General features: G+C 42.1%; 1 protein-coding gene across 1 annotated transcript; it reads right to left on the bottom strand.

The window, feature by feature from the left end:
• Window positions 1-922: 922 nt before the first annotated feature.
• LOC142036295 (alpha-fetoprotein-like) lies at window positions 923-17828 on the bottom strand. Its single transcript, XM_075039427.1, has 15 exons — window positions 17533-17828; window positions 14003-14129; window positions 12464-12524; window positions 12102-12237; window positions 10956-11158; window positions 10260-10407; window positions 9318-9415; window positions 8610-8739; window positions 7765-7979; window positions 6700-6832; window positions 5959-6056; window positions 4613-4751; window positions 3601-3824; window positions 2558-2690; window positions 923-1568 (listed from the first exon to the last, which is right to left on the bottom strand). Exons 1-15 carry the CDS (start codon window positions 17689-17691, stop codon window positions 1524-1526), a joined length of 2049 nt encoding a protein of 682 aa, XP_074895528.1. The 5' UTR covers window positions 17692-17828; the 3' UTR covers window positions 923-1523.
• Between the last annotated feature and the right edge of the window lie 551 nt (window positions 17829-18379).

Genomic DNA, 18379 nt, shown 5'->3' with positions numbered 1-18379 from the left:
CTGCTTAATCATACCAATATCATGCGTTAAATTTGTCCTCATAGAACATAGCTTTTTTTTTTTTTTCTCACTATTTCTCTGATTTGCCAAGACGCTTTTGACATTGAAAATGCTGCAAAGGGATTTTCAAGTGTGTCTCCATCTTGCTGTCAGCCACAAATCTAATGAATCCTTAATGAAGAGATTGCCTAGCAGTATACGCAGGATAGATTCTGATGGGACTCAGTTTGATGGATCTCTTCAACCTGACTCTCAAACCTTCTCTCTGATGGTAATACTTTAAGCTGGGTTTGCATTTTATGAGATGTTTGTTTGGGCAATGTTTCTTTATCTTACAGGTATTTTCAAACGCTCCCGGGATAACTACTGCTAGGTGCATACTCCGAAAAAATCTGATACCTGGGGGTGTCTCTTCCTTTGAACCAAAGGTCTCCAGAAAAAATATTTCTTTCTTTTAGTACTGGTTTTGACTTATTTTTAGCATGCCTTCTAATGGAATGTAAAATGAAAGTAAAAAAGCAAAACTGTTTGTGTGCTAAACCACCTGGAGTGTAAATTTGGCAGCCTCCCAGTACTTTCTTTAAACATTCGTCTGCTGCCCAGGTGTTTCAGCAGTCCACGTTCTGTCCTTTCCATGACATTTTGCTCATTTTTCTTCTTTCTCGCCCTCTTTGGGATGCCCAGGATAATCTTTTTCTGTGCTTAAAGGCAACTTTACAATTCCCTTAGAGCAGCCCACATTAGTGAATGAATGTGTTATATTTCAAGGACAAATATATATAAAAATGCAAAAATAATTATTTGGTGATTGAAAAATAATTTAGAAGTGGTTACAGGTAGATTTTTTTTTTAATTTGATCTAATTTGCATTTATGCTTCGTAAGCTTAAGATTTACAACGTCTGTCTTTTTTTTGGTGTCTGTGACTATTTGGTATAAGGAAAATAATATTCCATAACTTAAGATGGTGGCCAGATCTAACCCTTGAATTTCCATCCATTTAACGGATTCTTTTGGTGGATTTCTTTAATGTGATGCACCCTCTCTCTGGATTTAAACCAGCTTTAAGTTACTTGCTTTGGTTTAAAGTTTACATATCCCTGATCATTTTTAATCTAAGTGATAGGAGCCAGAGATGAAGTTTGCATACGGGTTTTTCCCCCATCTGAATAAAATTGGTACAGACGTTAGATTTTCAGGTAAGCTGAGCTCTGCGAGCAGACTGGGTTTACAGTTCCACAGCTCACCACATTCTATGCGGGAATTTGATGTTTTATTCTGTGGCACCTCTTTTTTTATCTTGTTCACAGCGGTTCACAGACAGTGGCAGAACTGTAGCTGGTGTAAACCATCATGACTTCATTAGATTTGTGAGTAAAGAGCCACAACATAGTTTTCTTAGCTATGACAAATCATACGTTCTGGTTTATACTTCTTGAACATTTAGAAAAGATAGGCTCGCTGTTACATTTGTGCGACTTCCTGTCATTCAGCAAGTATCTTCCACTATGCCACGCAAGCTCTTTACGCTGACAACATTTTTTCACTTCTTTTTATAAGTTCTGGACCCTGAAAAAAAGCAATATATGTGTGAGCACTAGAGTCAGGAATGTGATGCACTTGTGAGCAAGTTAAATGAGTGTGACAGCAGTAAGTAATGTTTTATAATCTTTGCAAGTTGTGTATGAACACTGTATATGCAAAGTGCATATACATATATCACTATGTTTAATATACGTTTTGCTTTTACTATTCAGCTCAGATTACCTTAGAAGATTTGGTATTTGTCAGAACAATACTGAAATACAATTCTATTAGGAAGAGTTAGTAGAATGGTTCTTTGCAGACACGTTGTTTGGGTGTGTTCAGAGGTAGACATTTGTGATTAAGAAAAGAGAGAATTTTCTGTATTTTATCATTTAAAACAAAGCAAGGCAAAGACTTAGGAAAAGAGAGAGCATGGCTCAAGGGTCATGGGTGGTTTGTTGAAGTTCAGTTAAGGAATATATCGAAGAGAGAGAGATAAGTAGACAAAAGCAGATTTACTGGAGAGTAAAGAGAAGCCAGAGTAGCTCCACATCATGAAGTTCCGTGAGCTAAAATAACACAGGAGACACAAGAGGAAAACAGAGGTAGCGAGAATAAACAGGGAAAATGCTTTGACCTAACATTTGAGTATATCCTTTCTCCTCATTTTGCAGAGGAACTTCTCCAGAGAAGTTCAGTTAAGAACTGTTAGCCAGGGTAAGACCTTTGCCTGTATCCTTAAACAGAGCAAGTCCCACTGACTCGCCAGAAGCAACAGATGTAGCTGAGCTCTGTGTCTATAAATTGCTGCACATAAACACAAGACTGATTAGATAAGTTCTGTAGTGATCATTCAACTGGTAGACATATCTACTTGTGCAGGCAATAAAGTTTGTCTTAGGAGATGTAACTGCAGGAATTCTGGCTAGCCAGGCTTTGGTTTTGCTGCTTAATGGAGAAATTTACACTCTTGCATATACTTCATGTTTCTGTTTTGATTCAGAACGTATGGGTAAAAACAGAAACGGTACCTCTTTCACAAAACACGTCTCACGGTTTTCTTCTTTGCAGCACTGTTCCCGCATGGCAGTAAAGGCTGCCGTGACGGCGGTCAGCTGTTCCTGTGTGATCTGGGGCTTGTATTTGATGAGGTTGATGAGCATTCTGCAAGAAAAGCAAAGCAAGCCCCATGAAGCAGGGAGGTAAGCACACGGCTTACGAAGCACTTCTCCAACGCTAGTCCTGCCAAGTCCCTGTTTTGTTCCTGCCCGCTACCTTTCTACAGCTTTGTCATTTTTATTTGCTACCCAGCTGTTCTATTTGCAGCAGGGACCAAAGCTGCGCCCCGTTCCCCTGTGAACTAAAATACCAATGCTCTTGTTTGGAGTTGCTCCACCACGACTATCCATGAATAAACTGTGCAGGTGGTTTATGTGTTGTGCACCACTCCAGAGGGACAGTATGGGTTCACCACAGCATGAGTTAATGGCCAAAGAGGTTTGTTTTTTTTCTTGCAGTGACGGTGGAACAGGGGGCCAGCAGGCAAGTTTTCTCTGACCAAGGCAACCAAACAGCCAGAGACAGAGGGCGAGTGCATGGGATGAGGAAAAATATATGGGCTTTCCTGTTCTGGGAAATGAGCCCTAATTAAACCATAAAGGTCATGCAGTACTTCAGGCAGTAGCTTCCTTGTTTTTCTGGTATCTTTCTTTGCAGTGCCTCGTGCAGTTCCCATGAAGGACTGTGGGAGGGCATGTTTCTCAGACCTAACTTTGGACACCTATTGCTTCCATCCTGGTGGGGTGTACACCCATGCAGCCACCCACCTCTGAAAACGACTTTCTTCTAATCTGAGGCAAGTAAATGTAGGTTGAACCAGACAGCAGAGGAAACTGGGACTAGCATGAGAGGAAAGAAAAGGAGCTTGGGAGAGGGGTTGAGGGGTGTGTGGCTATTTTTCCAATGGTGTATCGCAGAACAAGAAGGCGAGACAGAGTGGACAAAGGAAAGGTGAGCATTGCCAGGATAAGAATAAGAAACACGGGGGTAACAGAGTCAAACAGGCATGTCTTACTCCTGCTTCTTGTGCTGTAACTTTTCCTCTTCAGTCGTACACAAGTCTTCGTGGAAAGTGAACAGACCAGGAGTCAATGTTAAGGGCACATAATTCTCATCAATTTCTAGTTTCCCCATGCATGGTCTCCTGAGAGCATAGGAGCTACTACAGCAGTGGCAAACTCCGGGGTTTATAGGATCGGTCAGGTGTCTTCTACATATTTCTCCAAGCACGAGATCCAGCTTTACCAAGACAAGTGAAAAAAACAATTTTATATTATTATTTCATTTTCAAAAATCCCTGAGTACATGTTGCTTTTAGTGAAGTTACAAAAAATAACTGAGAATTTAAATGAAACCTTGTTTGTAAGATATATAACATTTTATTTTTCTACTGAATGGTGACTTTTGTCACTGCAAAAATGGCTCAGATTTTTCAGAATAAATACATATATGCGGTTTTAGGGACAGTCCTTTGTGTATAGAAATGACATGGCTTCTTCATAAAAGCATGCTTGCGTTTGATTTATTTTCATCAGCAGGGTTTCTGTGGGTATGTTCAGCTGTTCTTGTAAGGGTGATGTTGTACAAATGGGTGGCTGGAGGACAGGCTGAAACCTTCTAAGTATTTGGCTTACGGGCCTGGAGAATTCTTCCGGAAGAGGTATACAAAATTGATCTTTTTCGTAGAGCCCTACAGCTTCGGGCATCTAGAAAGGATGAACTCAGACACGAGATCATTAGCTTCAGGGGGAACAGGGTCAGATTGCCTGCACTGCATAACTGTTAACTGCCTGGCACTAGCCTGACAATTTCCTGATCCTCCTGTAGTTTAATTCAAGCATTAACTTCAGTGATGCTGAGTTATGCTTACTTCAAGCACGGACGTATATCTTGAGGCCAGCTCAATAGCTCAGTGAACACTTTTCTCAATTTACCTTTACTCCAAGCTCTTGGACCCTGCTGGCAGCAGATTTTGTGGCAGAGTTTCGAGGAAAAGTAGGACCAAGATACGGAGGAAAAATACTCACGTTTTCCTCAGCACAAGGCAGTAGCTTGTCCTGGCTTAACTGGCAGCATTTGGAGCCAATTGTAGTCATCTGCTTGGTGAATTTTATCAGCTCTGCAGATGTCAGCTGAGGCATCTTCTTGGTGAAGCTCATGAGAAGCCTGAAATGATAATTTCTTTGATATTGGTGTTTTTCTTCCACCAGGCAGCAGTGAGCAAGCCACAACCTTTGCATGTGTAAAGCTCCAGCCAAACGCCCCAGAACACTCTTTAGTACAAGGGCAGGACTAAGCCTGGTGTTTATAAAACCACATAGGCAAGTATAACCGTGCTCGGTTTGCTTGAGTGCTCTCCTTTTCCTGGCCAGTCTCTTACCAGGTTAAACAAATAAAATTAACGATAGCATTGCCAGTTATATGTTGGTGGGCCCTCTTACCAGATTGTACGTATGTTTTTCCCATGTTATTCATTTCCCTGGGAGTGCAGGGAGCTTGTCTAAGAGCAAAATTGAAGTTGAGTGACTTCTTGGCAGTCTAAGTGAGGGCAGAAGATAAGCTCAGAAAACTTTGCTTGTTTTTTCTTTTTAAAAAACTGTGCTTATTAACCATCATGGCCAGGAGAACCTTAACAAGTGATACAACAGGCAGAAGCAGCCCACCAGGTTTGTTGGAAACCTATAGTTCCAAAGGTCTTTTAAAGATCAAACGTGCTCGGGAGTGCAACAAGCCCAATGTATCTCCCCAGAGGGGAGGATAGCTGAAGCCTAACTTAAAGTACACAAGCAGTTTAGAGGTTTCCTTGAGATCGCTTACATACCTTAAGTTAGGCATGTGCTCATTACCATTGCAAATCGGGGCCAAAGTTCCTCCAGGAGGCTTGTGCCTGCATGTTGCATTTAAGCATAGCATGTGGTTCAGCTAGGCCAGTTTTGCTCTGTCTACTGTAGTTAGATTTTATTTTTTGTTGCACTTGTTAATGTTCACATCTGCTGCAGGAGCTGCCTAGAGTAGTCTTTTGCAAAAGACACAGCAACTGTCTATTGGTCACATTTATGACTCTTAAGTTCACAGCTCCCAGCTCAAAATGCAGCTATAAAGCACGAACATCACAGGCAGCATGGCCGGGAGATTGGTCAAGTTGTCACTTCACTGCTTCATGAGCTGGGTTGAGGAGACAACTCATGAGAGCCCAGAACATTGTCTTGGAAAAGAGGGAAAAAACCCCAACACGTAGAAGCCATTAATATATTGGTCCAAATATTCAAGTGGTGTCTTTTAGCCTAGCTTTTTTGACACGTGTGGCTTTACTCCAGGCCAAGTTGTGCCCAGCTGGTACAGGAGTAATGTAAGCATATAAAAAAAGTAATACTCGTTTTGGAAATAGTAATCTCCTTTCTCCTTGTAAATGTCGCAGCTTGTCTTCATGACACTTTCAGTTTCATAAATATGTTTCTTCAGTTCTTCCTCCTGAAAAAAAAAAAAAAGTTAATTTGAGGAGTCATTGTATCGGGGGAATGCAGAAAGCCCTATTGCCTCACGATAAGGCCTGGATATCTGTAGATACCTCTCACCTGATATATATGATATATTTTTAATTCCCTTAGAAAGTCTTCATCTGTCTGAAACCTCTATAAACTGCCTGAATGTGATAATGTCCAGCTTCAATCACCTTGAAATATTTGATTTTGTATCACTGATGGAAGGCTAGGTCTGAGACACAAGGTGGCTCCTAACTTCAGATATTTACAACGCCAGTGTCTTTTTCTGAGCCAATAACCACAAACACCTTTTACATTTGCAAGAGGGGCAATTGGCACTGCTAGGGAGCCCAAAAGAGAGCAGCGCTCACAGAAATGTTAGCTCCATCCCTTTCCCTGACATCTCTGTCTACCCATGTTAAATTGTGTCGCAAGTGAAGATTGTGAAATCAGTTGGTGCTTTTTCCATTCGGGAATCAGTCGGGCCTTGTAATATTTGCTGGATTTTTTACAGGAGCTGAGAGTACTCGATCTAGACCTGGAGCAGAGACATTCACTACTTAGCCAGAACCAGTCATGTGGTCACATGCTTGAATCCATCAGTATGATGTGTGAAGCCCGACGGCACCCACCCCTCTGCTGCGGCAGTTGTCTGGAGCCCCGGTTTTGCAGCACTCTTTCAGTAGGTCCTCATATCCTTTACCAATTCTTAAAAGCATCTGAGCAGAAAATTCAGGGTGTCTCCTGGAATATTCGTACAGAAACCTGCAATACGTGGAGGATCAGGAATTAGAGATAAGCCAAAACAACTACCCTCGAGGTCGGGGATGGTAAGGACAGCAGGGGTGCTTTCAGGATGGTTTTGTCCGGTGGAACAGGGAGAATTTCATGGCATCTCAGCCTGGAACAGAACCTGAACAAAACGGGGCTGACTGACCAGAGCGTTGCCGGAGCAAGTGCTGTGCATGTAACTGTCCCAGATCAGTGTTAGCTTGGGTCAAGCGTAGCTTAGAGCTGTGTGGGGCTTGGGGTTTTGCTCTTCCTTTTTATCCTATGTAAATGATAATGAAATCATTTCCAGTAACAGACGTGTTTCTCACTGGTCACCAAACAGATTAGCTCTGCTGAAGCAGTCACCCTACACAGCAGTTGTGCCCAATCGATTAGCTGCACTTCTCATAAATGGAAGCGATGTACATTATTTGAAGTGAATTCTCTGTCTTTGGGACTCGATGCTGTTTCTGTTGCAGCCTGTGGCGTTCTTGCCCATGTTTACTACAGGTAGGATCGGGGCTTCCTTGCGCAAAGGAACACGGCTAGAACAGAAATGGACCAATCCTGTTAGAATCAAGACACGAGTCTGACTTAAGCAAGTGGTTTTGGATTCCCACTTAGAGCAGATCACAGCTACGTTTTGGGCCTGAGATCAGAACTGATAGTACCTAAATTTCACTTGTGTTTCTTCAGTTTTGTCTCTGAAATAACAATGGTGCCCTGTTCTGCATTTGTCGCCATTCCACACCTTCCAGCGTTAAGTGGCGCTTCACTAAGGTCAACTTGCACAGTATCCCGTGCCTACATGCTCACAGAGCAGACAAATCTGAGGCTGATGAGCTGGGCTTTAACAGCCAGACTGTCATCTTTTGACCCAAGTATTGAAACAGCAAAATTGAGGAGTAGAGAAGGACCCACGTTACCTGGCTAAGTGTGTGTCTTTCTCCTGGGCAAAACTTTCACATATTCCTTTGTCTTCTATAAACTCCCTGACGTGGGGGGACAAGTCTGCAGGTTTGTCGTCATTTTCTGCATTAACTATGCATTCACTTCTTTGTAACAGAGGCTTTTCACAGCACGTCTTAATTTTACTTGATAGGGTGTCTTGGTTGGTGCAGACATACTGTAGAATCTCTTCCTGTAAAGCAAAAAAGAGAATGAAGGAAATTATACCACAATTTGGTCTTTTTTTTTTAAATCAGTGTTTTTGTGTCCATTTTACAGACAGAGAAGGTGGCTCCCCAAAAGAGGTGGCTGGCCAAAGCTGTGCAACAGACATCTGACAGAACAAGGAGGAAGACTGAAGTCCTGTTGAACTATGTGCTGCAGTCCCTTGCTTTGCCATTTGATAGGTGCTATAGGTAACCACCTAAACCAAGAAGTTAGCTGTCTAGCTAGACACCGCAGACAAGCAGTGTGATAATTGGATTTGGTATGTTGGAAGAAGGTGGAGAGTGAAGGACGGGCAGATACTCTGTTCTGCCAAAAGCTGCACAGAAAATAGATGGCGCAGCTAGAAGCTGCAACCAAATCTGCTGTAGCAGCGTTGGGTCATTTTAGTCACAAAGTGATCTTTCTGCCCTTCTTGATGACTTCACACCAGGAAAATTCAAATGGGAAAATCACCCAGGTTTTTAGACTCAAGAGTTAAACTCCAGTTTTGGAGAGCAATCAGTATAGCACAGGAGGAAAAAAAAAAATCTGGAAACAACAACAACAACAAAAGCATTCAATTTCTGCAAACTTATAAATATTAAATGAGTTTTACCCTATCATGCATACAGTCCAGCATATCTCCACGACAGCAGTCCTTGTGCATGTTAGCAATATCCATCACAAGTTTGTTAACAGTAACAAAATCAGCTTTAGGGAATTTTTGGCTTATCTGAGCAAGTTTCCTACAATGAAGAAAAATAGTTATTGCTTATATTCACAGTGTGAGACTGTGATAGCTATCATCATTTTTCTGTGGAGGGGGTATCCAAATTGCTCAGGAATGGTCTCTCCCTGCTCCCACTGAAGTTAACAAATAAATGTTCCTTGAAGCCAATAGCTGAGATTTTCAGAGTTACCTAAGGATCCTAGATGAATTTTAGCGTGAGATGGAGGAAAGCAAGGTGGTGGGCGAGCAAGAAATTACAGGAGCAACGTTGTGTTAAAAATGGTTGAGAGACATGAGTTGTATTTTGCTTGCAATCACTCTAACTTTCACCACAGAGAGATGCATTCATTTCAAACTTTGGGTTTAGCTTTGGAAAGCTAATGGCAGCGTGTCAGGAAAGGGTGACTGCTGTCCTGCATAAATTTGTATTCCTAATCTGTCTTCCTTGTCAAATGCTACTCGTGACCTGCACACAGAAAGGACATGGCTGGTGTTCAGAGTCACTGTACTGTGTGCAGGTGTGGAACCGCCCACAGCTAACATGCAACATCCACACTTTCTTTCAAAATCATGATAAACATGGGGGAGACTCACAGAGCCTTTAAGGTCCTTTCTCCAAACTTCTTCAAGATTCCACATGTGTGTTCCTGCCTCAGGCCATCTTCTTTTAGTGGCTTTACCACCTTTGGTGCCTGGTAGAAAGAAGATGCAGACCATGAAAGCAGAAGAAAAGATAATGCTGTATGCTAAAACTACTGCGGCGACAGCTTTTTGAACAGGGTTTTTTTAACAGTGAAAGAAAATGCTGTCCAAGCTGCAATATGGACTAACTGTTGTGCTTGCTATTTAGTCACCAGCATTTTTTAAGTAAGTGTTCTGTGAAAAGAAACCAGAAATTTTTAGACTATAGTTCGGTGTTTTTAGCATAGGGGAGTAAATTGTCATCTGGGAGCTACATGACTGGCTTTGCATTACTATGAGCTAATGTTAAACTACGCCATCGCTTGCAGTCCAGCTAAGCTGCATGAAAGGCACATTCAGCCATTCAGCAAGGGCAGGTTCCTCATCCTTATTTTCCAATGTTACAGGTAGTTTGCTTTGAATTTCTGACACTGGTTATGGGTGGGGCATGTCTCTGCAGAGCAAATGCTCGGCCAAGCAGGAGATGTGTCATGGGATTATCAACAGGAAAAAAAAATTGGACTTCTGCACCGTGCACAGCACCATGTCTTCTCTCGGCATCCTTACGACAAACCCGGTGCAGGTAGCAGAGTCGCAGGGCGTGGGGACTGCCTTGGGCTCCCTGTAAAGCTACATCTGTCCAACACCCCACAGTCAGACATTTTCATTTAGGAGTTCAAGCTATAAATCAAGAGAGCGGTTAAGTCTGATGTCAGCCTGTCCTTAACAAGGTGAATTCTAATAACGGGTTCAGATGCTGGAAAAGAAACAGCTGATATCTCTGCTTCAATAATTGTGTAGCTATAGGAAGTCCCTGGTTGCACCTTAATAAACTAAAACCCTGTGATGGAATACCTGTCTCCGAAAGCATTCCTCCAGGTTATGAGTGGGGTGTTCAGCACTTCCGCAGCAGTTCTTCATCATCTCGTCATACCGGATAGCGACAGAAAGGATTGTTGGGGCATAGAGGAAAGGATGCCTTCTAGAAACCTCATAGATAAAACTAAAGCCAAGAGAAAAATATCCTTAGTTTTGGAGTAAGCCTCTACATGCAGAGGCAGCAGTGTTGCTGCAGCATCTGCCATATGTTAAAAACGAGAGTTGCTAAAGTGATTGTTTTCCTGTCATCCCAACGAGCTGTATAGTGTGGTGTTTATCTTGGAAGATTCTGATGGGGCTGACGTTTTTCTGGAAATTGAAGTCTCAAACCCTGCCAGTTTCTGGCTTAGAGGCAGCAAAACTTCTGCTTGGTTTTTAAGGACTAAAGGGAGGCCCTTGGTTTCAGATGAGTCATTTACATAGGCTATCATCAAACAGGCCAGATGATTGTTTGTCATTTGGACCTATATCCAAAGCAGGAGGTGGCAGAACAGGCTTTGCATCATGACAGTTACAGCTAGATGAATTACGCAAATAATTCACATTAGTAAGAAAAATGAGTACGAGATTGCAGAGAATCTTAGACTGAACTTTTTGGTTGATATTGCATTTGCTGTCTCCAGGCTCATAACTGTCATATCTAGGCAACGAACCTATGATTTATTAACTTACTATCCTGTTAATGGATGTTGATGCTGTGAATGATTTTTGCAGGCAGCTTCAGCATTTGGCCTTTCAAAAGGAGAAATGAACCCTCGCGATGAATTTTTAAGGGAGAGGAAGCAGTCATTTCTTTCAGGATCCATTTTAGCACAGCAGTCAGTAAACCTGGGAAGATTTTTGTCCTGGCATATTGTATCGAGGAAAATCCTGTCCTGTGAAAAATTAGAAAAAAGTTAATTTGTGTGAGGATTCCATTTTACTCCTCTGAGCTCTCTGGGGAGGCTACTTCAAGCCAGCAAGCCCCGACCTGCATAAACTCACAGTTTCTTTCTTTATTATCTCCTGCTTTGACTGCAGTGAAAACCAGACTGCCCTCTAAAACCTCCAAGTGATGATTTCTCAAATTCTGATAGCTACTGTTATGCCAAGACAGGCTTTGAGTGGAATAATTTTCAAACAGCCTGGACCTAAAACGTTATTCAGACCCTTTCTTTTGATAACGATCAAGGTGATCGATTTGTATACTGCAGTTTGCAGCATAGCGGGATCTATGTTTTCTAATTACAGTCAGGTTCATACAATGAAAAGTGTCTTGTTTCTTGTTCACCAAGTAGCTGTGCTCAGGTCCAGCTGTCAGTCACGCCTCAGCTGGGAACCATTTTAATTCAGGGTTTGTTTCAGTGTGTCTAACAAATCAGAAATGAGCCCTAACACAGACTGACATTCATGTCTCATGATTCAGTCTGCCAGCTCCAAAAGTGTGTTGGAGCAGACACCATCAAAAACCAGGACTGTGAGTTAATGAAGTGGAAATAGCATACCTAATCTGGCTTCTCCTGAATTTTGTTACGCCAGCCATAAAAGCACAATTTTCTGAACATCTTTTAGAAAAATACAGGTCAAGGATTTCAAAAGTTGCTGTGATATTTGGGGGGGAGGGAGGGAGGCGAAGGGCTTTGTTTTCTTCCACTTATCTTAGGTGATTTATAGATGGGAGCCTGCAGAATGAGTTGGTAAGGCCAAATATGCATACGCAAGGAAATCACATCTCTTAATAATGTATTCACACCTCTTTGGAAAAACACATACCAAGGCTCTGAAATTACAGGTCAAGTCTAAAAATGTTTGCCACATGAGAAGCATAAATGTGCTTACCAAAGGCTTCAGACAATCCGGGTTGTCTCTGGCTGCAGCAGCACACCTTTTGGCAAGGTCTGTGACATCTTCAGCCATTTCAACTGCTTTGACAAACGTGCCTCCTTGCACGTACTGAGCAAACATGATCATGGCACTACGAAAAGAACACACAGCATTAAACCTGTTGCTGGCCACCTAAAAACAATTATATAATTTTTATATGTGAGACAGTAAGAGGATCCATATAATCCCGGGCTGAGTTAGTGCGGGCTGGCGGAAAGGGTGAGTGTTTGACTCACGGTACATGCCCATTTCCAAATGAGGCAAGGATATTCAGTGGCAGCAAATTTGCAAGTAGACGCTTTACCTGGACAACTTACATGGCTTTAAAATTATTCTCCTGCAGCTGAGAAAAACGTTGGCCAATGCTGTTTTTTTCCTCTGAAAAACAGGAAAAGTTGAATAAAAAATGTTTACTAAATGCTTCATCAATTTTGTTTGTTTGTTTTGGTACTGGAGTCTTGGAGAAAGAGAATTTGGTGCCTGGGGTACTAGCACTGGGAGTAGGAAGGCGTAAGATTGAACCTCCTATTAAACTTAAGCATGAAGATGTGAAACTATTTGATTCTGACCTACAATATAATAGGGCCGAGTTCCCTACCTGGCTTAACCACTGTGGGGAGGAATATGCTAAAACCTGGAGGGCGTTCAGCTGCTCTGATGATGCGCTTCACGTGATTAAATAAGCACCTTACAAAACACCTTTTAACCTTGCCTTAGCTATTTAAAGGTGTGCTTGACCGCTCTCTAGCTACGGATGAAGGATTTTCTGTGCAGAAAACATGGGATAAATTGAGGATTATATTGGTAGGCAAAGCTCCTCAAAAATTGACAGAGCTGCATCCTTCTGTCCGTGTTGTGAACTGGTCCAGAGCAAAACAAGTGTGCAAGCTACGTGAAGATGTTGTGCAAATATTTTTCCTTTACCACTGGGCATTTATTAAGGGGTAAACCTAAATACAAGAATTTCTTGAGTTCCTTGTTTGTCAGAGACTACTCTGAGAGATTAATTTTAAAATAAGGGGCCTGTTCCCAAATCAAGACGTTACTGTCTCACCCTCGTGTCAGTAGGGCTGAGATCAGTGTAAAAGGATCAAACGAATCAAAGAAATAAGCCAGTTTCTCCCTCTGAGTAATGCAGGGGTGTCAACTGAGACGATAACACGAGATAAATAACACAGGCATCGGTTCTGTTTTACACTGTTGGGTCATTTAGTGCCTTTGGAAGTCCTAAAGGGGAAGAAAAAGTTGACTAATGATAACAATATGTAATGTGAAAGAAGCTTCAGAACCACATGCTACTGGAGGTTTTCAGTTGTCTCATTTTAGGCACTTAACCTTAGTGAGAAGTGCGGTCATTGTAGGACCCTTCAGTCGTCGGTGAAGACAGAGTAAGAGCCCCTGCAAAGGAAAATACAGAGCAATAGCCTAACTTAGCTACTCTGAATAGCACCAGGAGGTACCATCCCTCCTGGGACTTCTCTGTCTCACTTCCTCGTGAACTGTGGAGGGAGGCTGGAACAACCCCAGGCTTTGCTTCAGCGGTTTTTGGAGTACCTGAAATCAGTGGTGCAACCACAGCCCTGTGGATGAAATTGCCCTTCGGTACACTTTGTCTCAGTAATTGCTGGCTGTCCTGCACTCTGCATAGATTCTCAAGCCATAAAGAAGCAACACATCTAAGTTCAGTCACAGAGAATTTATATAGGTGCAGTTTTGTTGCATACCTTTGACCAATGAGAAAATACCCATGTAGAACAGGCAGTGGCAAAGTGAGATACCAAATAACCATCCTTGCGCAGTTGCAGTCATCAGTACTATACCAAAGAACAGAGTAAAAATGAGAGATATATCCTTACCTATGTCCCGATAACTTCTAGGCAGGGCTTTAACTACAGTAAGGCTCACCAATAAAATAACATAAATTATTGTTCTCCAATTCATGCTGTCAGATTTTGGCAGGGGCCTGAGATGAGCTTGGTTCATCTGTGGAAGGCAGAAAGAATTAAGGGGAAAGAGTTACTTTTATACTCTCCCAAATGATTTCTGGTTAATCAAAACCCTTTTACTGTCATATACAACATTAGCCCTTTTGTAATATTCCCACAATAATTAGACGTGCCATTATTTGCTCAGTATAATGAACCGGCCAGCTTGTTGCAAAGGACGGACCTTGGAGATGCTTTTTTTCCCCCTGAAATTCAGACAAATAGACATTTTTAACTTATCGCACTTCAAACAAGAAGTTTAAACAGTCCCTGGGCTTTTTATCATGCATACTGATCTCACCTACTTACAAATTTGTTCAAAGGTGATTGCTGCTCAGAAGATGCCTTCGTAACAGATTGTTGACTGAAAAATCCCTAGTTCAGCTATTAACCTGATTGATAGTTTTGCATAGCTCCTTGCTGTACAAGCTATCTCTTGCTGCCACCTCCCAAGGCGTCACAGTGAAAAGGCTGAATTGAGTACCTCCTACAATATTTTTGCAGCATTAACAATCACCACCAAAATGTCTCTGAATCTTGAAACAAGATCAACTCCAAAACTACAGAGTGAAGGGAAAAATATTTTACTGACTTTTTAAAAAGAATGCTGTAAACATCAACATGATAAAAATATCAAATTTTTGGAGATAGAATGGCTTTAGAGAGCCACAGGTATTTGTAACAAAGAGGTAGGTGGGCAATGATATGTGTATTCAGTCTGAAGGAAAAGGCAAAGACAGAGCTTTTTATTTCTCTAGCGAGAAAATGGCAATGTGCCATGCTGCAGGAAGATGATGAGGGTTGCTTGTTATCACATGAGACGGTATCAAAAGGACAAAGGATTCTGAGTGGGAGGATGGGAGCATGGTCATCAGAGCAGGAGAGCTGAAATCTAAGGTGAAACCACATCTGTTGAGGAAGACACAAATAAGCTCTGTCCCACTGTTAACTAAAAAGCCCTATAGGAAATAGAGAAATCTCCTTGCAAGAAAGAAGTCTGGAGGTTATGGACCGTATTTCTACATATATGATCCTCATTAAGGGCATAGGAGCCCATCAGAGAACGCTTTTCCCATCCAGCTGTTTCCAAAAAGCCAATTCCCTTACGGTCGTGGCAGTCGGCGCTATCTCATGTCTGCTAGCGGCAGATTCCTCCCTCCAGCTCCCTGGACCCAGCAGCATCCCGTGCTGAGGCTGCCAGAGCAGAGCCCTTGCCGGGGCAATCCGGGGACCGTCCAGTCTGTTCCAGCTTCCCTTTCTCCAGAAGTAGCCGGGAGAGAGGCAGATTGATCCTCTCATTTTCAGAATAACACCTTAATACAACCTTGTCACTATGAGCTTTATAAAAATACAGGAGGTGGGGGTGTACGACTTGAGGTGGAGCTGCAGAAACAGCCGAGACACTGATTCAGAGGCTTTGTTCAGTGGGTTCTCCTCTGGCCCAGAAGAATGTGTTTTGGAGATTGTGTATGTAGGATGTGTTGCGCTAAGCATTTCTGGAAGCTGCACTTGGCTGCTGCATTTAAAATCCTTTAAATTAAATTTCTCCACTGGCCTTTTCCATGCTCAGCAGGATGGTTAACTACTTTTCACTTTTCTTTGAAAATATTTGCCACCGTTTGGATGGCAATCATCTGCCTGTTCACAGTGAACGCTCTCCCATTTGCAGGAGGGAAGTGTATGTACAGTATTTAACTGGAAAGAAAGAGTGTGGCAAACACTGGAAATGAGATCCAATGAAGAGCTTAGGTCTTCATTAAGAGATCTCGTTGTCCTTCAAAGTACGAAAACCATCTCAACCTATTCGGTTTTACACCTATTAAAGACCCAGTTGTTTACAGAACTTCTCAGAAACTGCCTTGCAAGGTCAAGACAGAGCTAAAAACAGCTGATGGCCCTCAGGGTGTGGAGTTGTGAGTTCCCATCAGCTGGGGAGGGTTAGTGGGGGATGCTCAGTACACCCTTGAAATGCCCAGCAGTCAGGGTGTTGGAGCTTTTTTGCTCTGTGTGTTATGTGGTAGAGAGGTGAGTTAGTTTTTGCAGGACATTTCTCTTTGATGATGTTCGCCAGCTTTAGGGGAAGGTCTTTATGTCTCAGGCTGGTTGATGTTCCTGATAGATTTCAGTCACTGATTTTCAAATTAGGTCAACAATGTGCAAATGTGTGGGCACGGAACTCAGCGTTATTACTAAAGACAGCAGAATTTGTGAATCCTTGTTTAGGTTGGGTTGTTTTCTTCATGATGGTATCAATGTTTCAATTCTTTTTCTTGAAATTCAACAATGGCGTTTTCTGGTGATAGAAGTAGTACACATATAGGATTCCAGTACATCCTTTCTTTATAGTTAGAGACTATCATTCTTGTCAAATCCGGAGCATTCACTCTAAAGACAGTAATGCTCATAGGAAGTTCATGCACCTGGAAGAATTCAGCTTCTTCCCAAGTAGTAAGAAGGTTTGTCTTTAAAAAAATCTGACCTGCTCTGATGTGATATTTGGGGTTATTTTCCTGGTAAGTAACTTGAAGTTCTGGGATGTGATGTTTAAGAGGCATGTTGGAACTTCATAAACTGTTTTATAAAGAAAACATCTTTCATGTCAATGTGTTTAGGTGGAAATATCATGAAAGGAAGCTGGCTAGACTTTATCTGATTATGTATTTTTTGGTCTGTCTTGTTTGGATACTGGGGTCTCCTGCCTGGAGAAGATACAGTACAGCAGCAGTTATGAAAGATGAGTGCTGATTTCCCTCCTCCTCCTTCCCAGTGTTTCTCTTTGTTGCAAACCCAAATCACCACAGGCCTTATAAGTTCCTTGAGTAATGGAATTCTTTTCTCCTTCTGGGGGGGGCTATTGCAGGTAGCTTACCTCCGCACCATCCGGTGTGTGTTTACCACTGGCTCACCCAGTACTAGGACATCAGCAGTTCTCCGGCTCTGCTATCTCCCATCTAGCGTGCAGAGCTCTTTGCTAGTGGAAAGAAGTTTCCAGCCCCTTCCCCCTTTCCCCAGAGGCACGAGGCATTTCTGTGGGTTGCCGTGACACCTATTTCAGTGTGTTAGGCTGTGCGCATTTATGACCTTGTGAAATGGACATACCTGGCTGAGTGCTTGCTTTGAATTTACAGAAGTGATCAAATTATATTCCAGAGAAATGTATAGTAATTATGAAGAGTGACAGTCCCAGCTTGTGTAAACTGGTTCTGCTGAAGGCAACGTAATTATCCCAATTTAGAGTAGCTGAGAATCTAGGCCAGTTTTTCTCATGTTGCACCTTTTTTTTGCTGGTCAGCTGGGGCATGGGCTGGCCAGAAGAGAACTGGAAATAGCAGTGAGAAGTAGCATTCTTCTAATAATTACAAATATGTTAACATGTAAAAGACAAACTTTGTGTTACTTACCATGTTTCTGGCAAAGCAGTCTTTGTTGGTAACGGAGACGTCATTTGCAGCTTTGTAAATATCTGAAGATGGAGCCCTAGGAAGTTTCTTGGCTAAATAAAACCAAAAACATGAAAAAGAAAGGGAGGATGGGAGGGGAAAAAAAAAAGAAAAAGACATTGGAAACTTGATAATGAGTTAAGTTGCAAGTTGTTAACAATTCTGTAACTTCTGTGGATCCATCTCCCCAGAAAGCGACACAGGAAGAGTGTCTCCTTAATCTAGAAGTTGTTGAACCCTTGTTATTCAAACCATTTATCTGCACAGCTGAGAAAAAAGAGGTTTAGGTCATAAGCGGGAGAGATGCTCTGTTATAACCAGGCCCTTTAATACTCTAGGTCTATGTTTCAGTCCTGAGGTCTCCCTACTCAGACTTATTGCTCCACTGAGCAAGAGCATGACTGTTTTGCTGCTCATGAAAGCTTTAACCGTACCGAATTTAGGTCTTGTCATTGTCAGACTGAGCCTGCTACTTCCTGCGTGCAGTAATGGCTCATTAGTCCTGTCTTACCTCCCAGGCTATTTTGGGTTTTCACGGAAAGGGAAGAAAGACATTAAAGATGACCATTTGGGAATGAAGGGTTGCTGGTGCAGTCCTTCGCTGCCTTCCTGTAAATAGTTGTGTCAAAAGATGAAAGCAAATAAATATTTACATGCACACAGAGAGGGAGACAGATTTATGTGTGTATAAATGTATGCACATACATTAAAAAAATAACAGCTCTTTGAACTCTTTACACTATCAAGGTGGTAAAGCTGAGATGGTCACAGATTGCCCTTGGAAAAATCTCATCCACAGGGAGTTTCA

The sequence above is a fragment of the Buteo buteo genome, chromosome 1, assembly GCF_964188355.1.
Source record: "Buteo buteo chromosome 1, bButBut1.hap1.1, whole genome shotgun sequence".
NCBI lineage: Eukaryota > Metazoa > Chordata > Aves > Accipitriformes > Accipitridae > Buteo > Buteo buteo.
This window is presented reverse-complemented; position numbering and strand designations above follow the sequence as displayed.